Source organism: Ceratotherium simum, chromosome 11 (assembly GCF_057802395.1).
Source record: "Ceratotherium simum simum isolate JZ-2026a chromosome 11, ASM5780239v1, whole genome shotgun sequence".
NCBI lineage: Eukaryota > Metazoa > Chordata > Mammalia > Perissodactyla > Rhinocerotidae > Ceratotherium > Ceratotherium simum.
The window spans coordinates 43,079,254-43,091,346 of NC_141910.1; the positions used below are offsets into that span (position 1 = coordinate 43,079,254).

Sequence of the window (12,093 nt, forward strand, 5' to 3'; positions counted from 1 at the left end):
GCGAGCGCTTAACTGCTACGCCACGGGGCCGGCCCCTCAACATCCTTTTCTGATTATTAAAAAGACCTTAGCAGACTAGGATTAAAATACTTTCTTAGCACAGAGACACGAAAAAATCTAAAGGAACCCCCATTAAAGTGAGAAGACAAGGATGTCAGTTGTCACCACCATAATGTAACATTGTTCTGAGAGCTCTAGCCAATGTAATGTAATAAGAAAAACAAGTAGAATATATAACTTTTGGAAACAAGATTAAATTGTCATTATTTGCATTATATTATTCTATAAAATCTAAAAGAATTGCCTAAAGTTATTAAAACTAATGGAATTCATATAATGACTATAGCACTCTGAATTCCACAAACAAAAATTAACAGCTTCTGTATCAGTCAGCACTTTAGAAAATCTAGTGGAGAAGGATCCCAATCAAATATCAACAACAACAAAAAAGTTGAGGAATAAAGATAAAAAGAATTGTTCAGACTCTACATAAAGACAACTACAAAACTTAACTGAGGTACATAAAAGATTTTATTTAAAAAAAGTATATTTCTAGATGGAAATATTCATAATTACAAAGATACTGCCTCCCTGATTTATTTATTTATTACATAAAAATCTAATCAAAATGCCAATGGGATTTTTTTATTAACTTGAAAAAATTAGACTAAATCAATAAATTTTTTAAAAAGAAGAAAGGGAACTTGAACTGCCAAATATTAAATCATTACTAGTTTGAGAGATTCCCTTTGACAAAAAGTACCAAAAACAAAATTTAAAAAGTAGTGGCAAATTGGGTAAATTATTTGCCAGATGAAGAATTAATATAATTTCATATCTACATTTGAAGATTTTGCAAGTCAAATTTTAAAAAAGATTAATACCCAGTTAGAGAATATATTCATTCAAAAAAAATTTAGTGAACTCTTTCTGCTGTGCCAAGCTAGGTGCTGAGGATACAGCAGTGAACAAAACACAAAAAAAGTTGCCTAACCTTCTGGAACTTACATCTAGTGGATGTGAAAAACAAATCATAAAAAAAGGGGGGGGAAAATGACCAATACACCTATGAAAAAATGTTTATCCTCTCTATTAATCAAAGACAATCAAATTTTCAAAATAAGGTAACATTTCCCACCTATCAAATTGGCAAAGATTTTTCAAAAATCAATATATGCAGTATTGTTAAAGTCAGGGAATCAGCTGGAGAGTGTATAATTAGGAGGGCAGTTTGACAGTATGTACAAAAACCTTTTAAACTGTTTTCATCCTTTTGACCAAGAAATTCCATTTAGAGAAATTTGTGTTAAGAAAATAATCAGATAGGTGCAAAAAGTTATGCATAAGAATGTTCAACACATCATTAACAACAAAAAAAAATTGGAACTAATCTAATTTTTCAGTAGTAAAGATTTGGTTAAATGCACTTTGATATATCCATACAGTGGAACACTATGCATCCAGCCCATTAAAAAGCAAGCTGTAGAAGAGAGGTTAATGTCCTGGGGAAATGTTCATGGAATGGTATGTGCAAAAATGAGGTTACAAAGTAGAATGTTCAGTGTAACTGAAAATTTATTTTGAATTTTCCCAATATTCTAGTGAATTCACATATTTTACTTTTAAAATAAAAATTAATTTTTAAAAGTTAAAATAATGAATTAATTCATAGTTCAACTTTATTATGAGCTAAATAGAGTTTTGTGTGTTGGCTTAGAGGATAGATGTGTTCAGCCATCCTATAAATTAGTTTATAAATTAACATACATTTTCATAAAATTAGAAATTTATACTTCATGTATCCTCCAAGACCCTCAAAATAAAAATACATTTTAGGGCCGGCCTGGTGGCGTAGTGGTTAAGTTCATGCACTTTGCTTCAGAGGCCCAGGGTATGCAAGTTCAGATCCTGGATGCGGACCTACACACTGCTTGTCAAGCCATGCTGTGGCAGCGTCCCACATATAAAGTAGAGGAAGATGGGCACAGATGTTAGCCCAGGGCCAATCTTCCTCAGCAGAAAGAGGAGGATTGGCAACAGATGTTGGCTCAGGGCTAATCTTCCTCACCAAAAATTAAAAAATAAAAAATAAATAAAAATACAATACATACACTGCACGTACCAGTTTAATTGAACTGAACATCTTTCTCTTCCTTCTGTGCACCCTAAGCTTTCCTGCCTGTAGGACTTAGCTCATGGTCTTCCTTTGACCTAGAATATTCTAACCTTTTCCACTTTCCCTGTCTCTATCATAATCTTTAAAATATGAAATCCTAGAGATTCATCTCTGAGATTCCTCCATTTGAGGAAATAGAATACCCATAGAATTTTATTTTTATCCCTGTTATGGTACTTGGCACTTACTACCTTATATGTTTTTTTGTGCATAATCTCTCTCTCTTACTGGGCTGTAAGTTTTTTGAATGTAGAATTCATACCTAATTCATACCTAATTCATCTTAATAGCTTCCTCAGTCTGCAGCATTCTTTCACTCATTTACTTCAGAAATATTTTGTTGAGCACTTTCGCTGGTGACAAAGATATAAGAGCACAATCCTGCCCTCAAGAAGCTTAAAATCTAATGAAGAGACAGATAAATCAAAATAGAAATTACAAATGACCGTGTTGATTGGGTTAATGTTGGTGCAGAGGATACACAAGAGAAGCAGCTCCAACATCTATGGTCCTGAGGAATCAGGGAAGTTTCTGCAGAAGAGGAAGGATTTGGGCTGAGACTTTGAAAAGGAGAAGAGTTAGCCAGGTGGACAATCTTGGAGTAATGCACAGATGCAAGAAAGAGCAAGGCATAGTCAGGCAACTGCGCATGTATTTAGCAACCACGAGGATACCCTACTTTTCACTCTTTAAGTTTTACAAATGTATTTAGCAATGCCAGGGTATACAAGTGCTTTTGGTCAGCCCTGAAGCTTGGATCTACATAGGGGAATGCAAATAGGAACAATGCACCGTATGTAGTTCTTTTATGAAATACTGGGTACTTCCAGATAACAACGACGAATTAAAAACATTCATCTACTTCCACTCCCTTCCTAAAACCTACTTAAATATCAGCCAAGGGAGTATAAACCCAGTGAAGAGCAAATAGAGGTAAACAACCAGACAGCATACATACCAAGCTATCTGACCATTGTTTATTAGGGTAACTTCATGGAGTTGGGAAAAATAACTGGTGTGCAGATATGAGATGATCAATATAGTAGATGTGTAGGGTGAGCTGTGGGATGGTGAGATGATTAAGAGACCCAAGGACTAAATTATATCATAAAGAAGAGTTGATGTAACACTGAAGTGAGATGGTGACAGTGTACTACTTCCCCTGCCAGATGAAAGCTTCTCGTGTCCTCTACATTTTGGGTAGAGAAAAAAGCATTTGTTAGATCAATAGCTGCATACTAAGCACTGAGACTGTGTCAGATTTACTGCATGTATGTAAAGAAACTGCAACTGGCATCATCTGATTAAACGTAAAATAATCTATTCCCATTCTCTAAGATCCTTCTCTGTTCTACAAACGCTCTGTTCTACAGTAGATACAATAGGTAAATTAATTGGTAATGTGACAGGAATTACCACCCTGCCAACAGGAAAGATTTCCCTTCACTGTCATTGCACTATATATAATGGAATAATTTTGCCTTCAAGAAGCTTAAAATCTAATGAGGAATCAGATACTAAGGAACAATTATAAATGATTATCGTGTTATAAAACTACTACATGAGTTTATAAAATGATAGCTCTCCACTTCTGGCTGGCAACAGCACATCATGTACATCTTTAAATCAGGCTTCAATTTCTTTCTTTCTATTTTTCTTTCTTTCTTTTTTTTTTTTTTTTTGGTGAGAAAGATTGGCCCTGGGCTAACATCCATGCCCATCTTCCTCTGCTTTATGTGTGGGATGCCTGTCACAGCACAGCTTGATAAGCGGTGCATAGCTCCACGCCCAGGACCCAAACCTGCGAACCCTGGGCCACCAAAGCAGAGCGCATGAACTTAACCACTGTGCCACTGGGCCAGGCCCATTCAATTTCTTTTTTTTTAATTTCAGCTTTATTGGTATATAATTGAGAGATAAAAAGCTTGAATTTCTTTCTCAGTTAACCGATCATAGAAAATTTTCCATAAGGCTATGGGTGTGGGTTGGTGGAGGGATGGCAGTGAATTATGAGTATTAAGAAATTCAATAGTGAGGAGATCACCAGTGTTCTAAACAGCGATAGAGTAGCTATGTCCGAGATGATGAAGTAGGGAGGTCCTTCCTTTGAATGGCTTCCTGATTTCAGTGGGGATGTTGCTATTCCTGGATGACAGAGGCTAAGTAGTAGTACTTCGCTTCCAGAAGTTACTCTAATAGGCAACAGGGCCACAGTGATGATCAGAATTGTTTAATCTGACCGTAGGTGCTCTCAAACCGAAACAGAGGGGCAGATCACTAAGTTTCTATTTGTTCTAGAAACTAGTGACTTGAGTCACCTGGCTTGAGTCACCACAATAGCCAGTTCACAGACCCAGGGCCTCACGAATGAAGGGGAGACAGCTATCCTTGAGGAATAGCCCTGTGATAACATCACATATATGTACTCAATTATTCCTCTTAGCCTACCCCAAAATAGCCAGTGGCCATTTACCAGCATTGTGCACTGGGAACAGAGAATTACCCAATCTTTCAGGAATTACTGGACAATGCTCTGAAGTAAAGCCAATCACCAGTGACTTGAAAACCACTGTGGTTCACCGGTTTTGGAGAAGATGGAAAGTATAATGAGAGTCAGGTGGCAAATGAAATTTTGACTTGAATTCATCTTATGGTAGTCCTAGTAGGTCCACGAATCCATCCTTGGGGTTATTTCCCCATTTCCTAACTGGATAGTTGAAGTAGATATACTAGCAAAAGGAAGAAGAGCCAGTTGGCTCTGTTCCAAGGAATAAAGGCTATTATGGTAGGAGGAGCCTAGTAGAAGTGTCTGGCACACTGCTTCTTTACCAAAATAGAAAACTGAAAGCGATACTGCATATTTGGGGAAGAGCATAGATTAGTGCTGCCATTAAATAGTTGGGAAGTATATGAGCATGTTGCAATCCTCTCCAACACTCTTGTCTTCTCAAATCTTTGGATTTCTTCCTCCTCATTTTACTAATGAATTTCTGGCATTTCAGCTTCATTTGGCATAGGCAACCATTTAGTCCAGATTTCAATCAATCAATTCAGCAATCAACTAGAATCACTCGTAGCTGCTGCAGGTAGTCTGTTGAAACCAGAGTCGCTAATGTGTGCGCCCATATTATTATAATCAGCCCAATCTAAAATTGTGTTTCTTCCTCTCTGGTCCTACGCCTATGCAATCCATTTCCACATGCATTCCCCACTTATAAATTAGCAAAATTTTATAGTTATTTGTGCTGTGTAAATCTTTTCCTCTGTTTGACTTGGTAATGGGCTCCCTGGGACATGCTGGGATCTGACTTTAGTTAAGGTTTGGAGACCTTGAGAGGTAGTAGGGAGAAGAGCCTGGAGAAGAACTGGCATTCCCATGCAGTGCAGCTGCCTCAAGTGAGATCATTAGAGGGTCCTCAACAAGGCAAAACCAGCCTCATCAAACAAGTTTGGGGGCTACTTCACATGAGAAGGTACATTTGATGGGAAGTTGGGGTGCTCCTAGTTATACGAGTACTCCCAAATGTCACATTTCAGTTGAAGTATATCTCTTTCTCAGTTAATTAACTGGGAAATTAGTTAACCTCATATAAATTCAATCCACGTTGTCATTTAGCACTGTGCAGGATTAGTCTCAGTGTCTGATTTTTCAGTCACCTCATGGTGGTCCCACTGGGTCCATAGAGTGAGTCCTACAGATATAAGAAATAAAAGGTTCTTTTAGAGCAACCATTGAAACTCCTGGTTTCCTAACTGTGCCACGATATTAAAGCCCTAAACTTGACCTTTTTTTCCTTTAATTTTTACGGTGAAGTGAGAAACAGCCAGCCCACTCCACTTTTCTTTTATTACTTTCCCATATATTCTCATATTGTTCTATCACATTCAGTCCAGCAAAGCTTTGCCTTGAATAGGCATTTTATTCCAGATGACCGCAAGTGGTTATTTAAATACTTGTTTCATCAGTGGGTCCATCACTGGAATGTTTACCAGTGTTCCAGCCTCTAAGGGTAACTAGATCCTCCTGACTTCAGACCCACCTAAACCAGATAGCCAACCCTAGATTCCCAAGGCCTTGAGTTGGTTTCCCACATGCACTTCTGGTATCATATTTTGAGCTGGTCAGGATTCAACAACAGAATTCACTCTAGCTAGTTTAAGCAAAAAGGTATTTATTACAGGGTATTAGTTTATAAAATTTCTGAGAGTGCCCGAGAAACAAGCTTAGTTGAGCACCTATTAGGTACTAAGTACTGCTCTAGGCCCTGGAACTTCAGTAATGGACAAGATAAAGTCCTTGCAGAATTACAAGTCTTTGAAGAAAAGTAAAGCACACTGAGGAATTAGAGAATGCCTAGGGAGGGGAGTAGGAGGAACAATAAACACAAAGATTTGGAGGTGTAAACAAGCCCGGCATATTCAGGAAATAGCAGAAACTAGTGGGCTGGATTGGAGTGGCTGTGGGGATGTGGTAGGAGATAAAGGTGGAGAAGTTCCTAGAAGTGAAATCATTAAAAGGCTGGTAGGCCGTAGTGACAAGTTTGGATTTTCTTCTAGGAAAGCAAGGATTAACTGAGAAGGACTCAGTTCATCTTGGGTAATGATAATGAAATCGTTTTCCATATTAAGTTATATAACAAACTAAAACAAAGACAGTGAGTTCTCATGTCAGCATCGAGAGTCCCTGGAGTGGTTGAGAGGGCTGTCTCCGAGCAATCCAGAGTCCCTGATCATGTTACCCTTACAAACCCATTCAATCTTGAACTAAGATGTCTAGTTTCTGCTTTTAGGCCTTCATTATTACTTTAAGTATTTGTTTTTGCGCTCACTCAAAGTATAGTATTTAAATGTTGAGTATCAGTAGATTTCTACAGAAGGTTTTATTTCACTCCAAAATGCTTTGAAGAGTGTTGCCTGTGGCTGAATAATGTTGCAATGCTCTATCTTTCTGGAATGGGCACTGTGTGAGTCTGTATTCTCTTTGATAACTATCTTCTGTTTGTAAGATCAGTGGTATTTGTTTGTTGTTGTTACTTTGTATATAAACTTTGTTTTGCCTAAGATGGAATCTGCCTTCTTGGAATCTGAGCTAACTAAGGATTCTGTTTTGCACAGGGCTGTGACACTTCCTGTGAGATGCCATTAAACACTCCTCTTCCATAGCAATAGCTCGGGACTTTCCTATGACATTATTTCATGCCTGATTCTGTGTTATTAACACTAGTAATCAGGGTTCCGCCAGTTTCTGAACCCTCATGCCTGCCTGGTTTCCCAGTTCCAGAACCTGGTCCCCTGCACCTGTAGTACTTAGGGCCAGCCAGCATTGTTTCCACATGAATAGGGCCATGTGTTACTCTACCCATTACCTCCCAAGGACTGAAGTCCATTTCCCTTCCCTCCACCACTACTGCCCTAATCTGAATCACCAAATCTCACCTGGATTATTAAATTAGCCTCCTAATTAATCTCTCTGTATCCACTTTGCCCCCAGATCCATTCTTCATATTATGTCTTGTCCTCTTGAGTCCTTTCAATGACTTCTCTTTGTACTTAGAATAAAATCCAAGTTTCTTGCCAAGATTTGTAAGGCCCTCCGTGGTTTGGCCCCTGCCGGCCTCGCCATCTTCTTCACTCATGCTTTGGCCACGCTGGCCTCCCTATTGTGTCTCCCGCACTCCCATTCTTTCTCACCTCAGGGCCTCTTGCTGTTCTTTGGGGGCTCTTTTTGCTTTGTACAGTCTCAGTCCCGTCTACTGGCCTTATCTGATCTCAGACCTTCACCTCCTGAACCTATGTAGATGTTAAAACCTGGACTCTTAAGGGATAATAAGACTTCTCAACAAATTTATGGGGTGTTCCGTTTTTACACATGAGGAAAACTGAAGGCACAAATAACTTGCCCAACGTTATAAAACTGGGAAGCAGCACAGCTGGGATTTGAACTCGATCTCATAGTGCTCAAAATGGCCATACTATTCTTTCTGACTTTTATAAAAAATATTTAAACAATGTTGTCTCAGGTTTGGCTCTAGGTAAAGGGGGGAGAAGGATAAAGTTATATTAGAATTCAGTGTAGGAAATAGAAACCACTCTAGACATTTCAAGTGGAAAGGGATTTAATACTGAGAATTAGGTACTTTCACATTAGTAACAATTGGAAGAGCTGGAGTTAAAGGACTGCTGACAGATCACTGATGTCAAGAGCATGCCACCATGATTGTGATCTGAGATCGAGAATCTGCTCTGAAAAAAATACCTGCATATACTTGTTGCTATTTCTTGGCATAGTCCCCAACCTCACATGGTGATGTCTTGTCATAGCGCCATACCTGAGTCATACAGAGGTCATCCCCCTGCTCTGTAAGACCAGTACATCTGCATGATGAGTTCAGTTTTTAAAAAGTGAACTAAATGTATGATTTAAATATCCAAACTTGGATATTTAAATATTGAATATTAAAACAGAGTGATGAGAGTGTTTGGAATTTTAGATAATTTTAAATTTTTTAATTAAAAAATCCTTACAATAAACACTTAGTAAAGGAAATCTTGTGTTTCACATTTTGAAAATATGCAAACGACAACCCCATCTCTATGAAAAATGTTGAAAGATAAACAATACACTGAGAAAATATTTGTAGCATATGTGCAGACTCTGATATATATTGAGTCTTCATAAATAAATTTTAAAAAGATTAAACAGACCGATCAAAAAAATGATAAGGGGCATGAGCAGGAAATACACAAAAGGAGAAATGTAATGTCCAATAGTCATGTGAAAATTAGTCACTAATCATTAATGCAATGCAAATGAAAACCAAAATGAGATATCTTTTTATTTTAACCAAGATTGGCAAACATAACATTGGCAAAACCGAAGGTTGGTAAGACACTAAGGAGATAGGGATTTTAATGCACAGGTGTTTGGTGGGAGTGTAAGTGGATATAACCTTCCTTAGAGAGGGTAGTTTGTCAGTATGTAACTGTGAAGGCGTCATCATGAGACAGTGATGTGAGCAATGGAAAGACATCAACAGAAAGTTAAAGGGGGGGTTTGGCCCCGTGGCTTAGCGGTTAAGTGTGTGCACTCCGCTGCTGGCAGCCGGGGTTCGGATCCCGGGCGCGCACCGACACACCACTTCTCCAGCCATGCTGAGGCCACGTCCCACATACAGCAACTAGAAGGAAGTGCGACTATGACATACAACTATCTACTGGGGCTTCGGGGGAAAAAATAAAAAAAATAAAAAAAATAAAAAATTAAAAAAAAAAAAAAGTTAAAGGGACTGTAACTGCTATAATTTATAGTGATGGTTCCACAAAGTATACAATCCCAGACAGAATATGTTACCCAGATCCCCAATTTCCCAATGGAAAATACTTTCAATATTTCCCACACGGAATGAGACTTCTGCAAAGACAAGAAGCTCCCAGCCTCCCATTCTCATGGGACCCTTATTCTCCCTGGCCCCCACAGCTATGTACCTATCTGCTTACCAGGTGTAAGTAACTGTTACAAAACAACTCTAGCACTTGAGTGTTTACCACCAACATGAGGTGTATGAATTGAAGGTGAGTCTTCAAGCATGCCTTTTTTCCCTACTAAACTAGGTCTCAGATCTACCTGAAGTTCATACCTGCAGGATCAAAATGTAACTTGTGCCTACCATTGGTCTCAGAAATCCCACTTCTAGAACTTACCTTAAAAAGATAATTGCACAACTGCAATAAGATGGATGATTACAGATATTCATTGAAGCATTATTTCTAGAAATAAAAATTGGGTCAACCTAATTGCTCATCAGTGAGCACTAACTAAGTAAATTATGATACATCCATATAATAAGATCTACAGCCACTAAAATATATGTGTAAACATATTAGTATTTGTACCTCCATGCATGAAATGTTTCTGAAAGAGTCGGGGAAAGTTGCAGAGGAAGAAATGGGTAACTAGGCAGGTGTGAGAGAGAATTCTTCATGGATATACTTTTATACTTTAAAAATTTTGAACTATATGAATGCATTTATTTAATAAAGTTAAAAAGTAAATGCAGAGAAAAATGGAGAAACAGAGACGACTGAAGGGACAGCCATTGCAAGTTACCGCAATTATTTTGGGATAGCAAGGTTTGAGTCAACACTTTTTATTCCTTTACTTTTCTATATTGTTTGAACTTTTGTCATAAGTATGTATCATTTTTACAGTTGTAAAATTTTCAAATTACAAAAGAAAATTAAATGACTAAAATGAAAAAATAGTAAAGCAATTTTCATTAAAACATTAAAAAAAAACATTTCCAAGATGCCCTTTGCACTGTGCACATTGGCTATGACAAGCCCCACCCATGCCAATTCTATTCCCAGCCCCTGCTCTTGAAACTGTATTCTAGGAGTTTTCATTTTCTTTTTTTTTTCCCTCCAGAGTTGCTGATGGAGTGATCAAAAGCATATTATGGCAAACACTTCAAGCTCTTAATTTCTGTCATAAACATAATGTAAGTAACATTTTCTAATGTATTTGTTCATTTCTTCATGATGACTCTCTTTTTCTAAATAGTTCAAGGGTCTATGAAGAGGGAAAGTGAGAACGGGAGGAGCAAAACAAAAGGAAGTTACAGAATATGAGGAAAGCAATTCATGTCCCTTTTCCAATTTCTGTAAGAATCAAATTACTAATTCCTCATGAATTAAAAGTTTGTATAAACTTAATATTTCCTTTTGCTGCAGTGCTAATGATTCCTATGATTTTTTCTGTGTGTGTGTGTGAGGAAGATTCGCCCTTACCTAACATCTGTTGCCAGTCTTCTTCCTTTTTTTTTTTTTTGCTTGAGGAAGACCAACCCTGAGCTAACATCTGTGCCAATCTTCCTTTATTTTGTATGTGGGATGCCTCCACAGCGTGGCTGACAAGTGGAGTAGGTCCTCGCCCAGGATCCGAACCTGCGAACCTGGGCCGCCGAAGCAGAGCGAGCCAAACTTGAACCACTTGGCTGTGGGGCCGGCCCCCTATGATTAGTTTTAAATTGGGTTAAAATAAGTTTTCAGGATACCTGTAGTGTAATGCACTATGGCATTTGGTTTTATTTTGGTTTTATGTCTCTTAAGTCTTTTACTCTCTAACCGTCTTCCTCCCCCTACCTGTTTAAACAATTTTTCCATTGTTAATTTTTTTAGAGCCTTAGTTCTCAAACTTAAGCATGCATCAAAATCCCCTTGAGGTCTTGTTAAGACACAGCCTGCCAGGCCCCACCCCCAGTTTCTGATTCCATAGGTCTGGGGTAGGGCCTGAGAATTTGCATTTCTAACATTTTCCCAGCTGATACTGAAGCTGCTGGTCCAAGAACCACACTTTCAATACTGCTGTGTTATAGAAATCATTTTGGCTCATTGCTTCCTGTGTGGATTTAACTTGTTCTTTCACCCGTATTTCCTGTAAATTGGAATTAATATCCAGAGGCTTGGTCATATTCAGGTTCAGTTCTTTAGACAAGAATACTTCATTTATTGTGCTATACACTTATGGCATCACCATCCTGAGGCATATAATGTCTGGTTGTCCCACTTTGGATAATCTTGAAATAGATTAGCGGGTTCAGGAGGTATTAGTTTGATCCCCTCCATTATCAATTTCTGTGTCAACCTTTTCGCTTGATGGTTTTAGCATCCATAGGTGATTACTGCCTATATCTAATATTTCATTAGGATTAAAAGATGGTGATTTTCTAATTCTGTTATTCCTTCTGCATTTATTAATGGGAATTCTATGGAGAAGAACTTATCCTCATGGACTCTGCCGACTGTAAAATACAGTAAGATAAATATGTGATTATTTCCTTTATTTGTCAGTACTGAGAGTGATAAGTTGGCGTCATAGTGACCTCCAAGAGTGAACAATGAAGGGCTTTTGGGGGGTG

The 12,093-nt window shown here is 38.1% G+C and overlaps 1 protein-coding gene across 1 annotated transcript in view; it reads left to right on the forward strand.

Annotated features, from left to right (window-relative positions):
• CDKL4 (cyclin dependent kinase like 4) overlaps positions 1 to 12,093 on the forward strand; it is a 33,657-nt gene that overhangs the window by 3,994 nt on the left and 17,570 nt on the right. Inside the window, exon 3 of the mRNA XM_004436725.3 lies at positions 10,602 to 10,674. Coding sequence (XP_004436782.2) covers positions 10,602 to 10,674 — 73 coding nt within the window. The remainder of the gene's footprint in view (positions 1 to 10,601; positions 10,675 to 12,093) is intronic.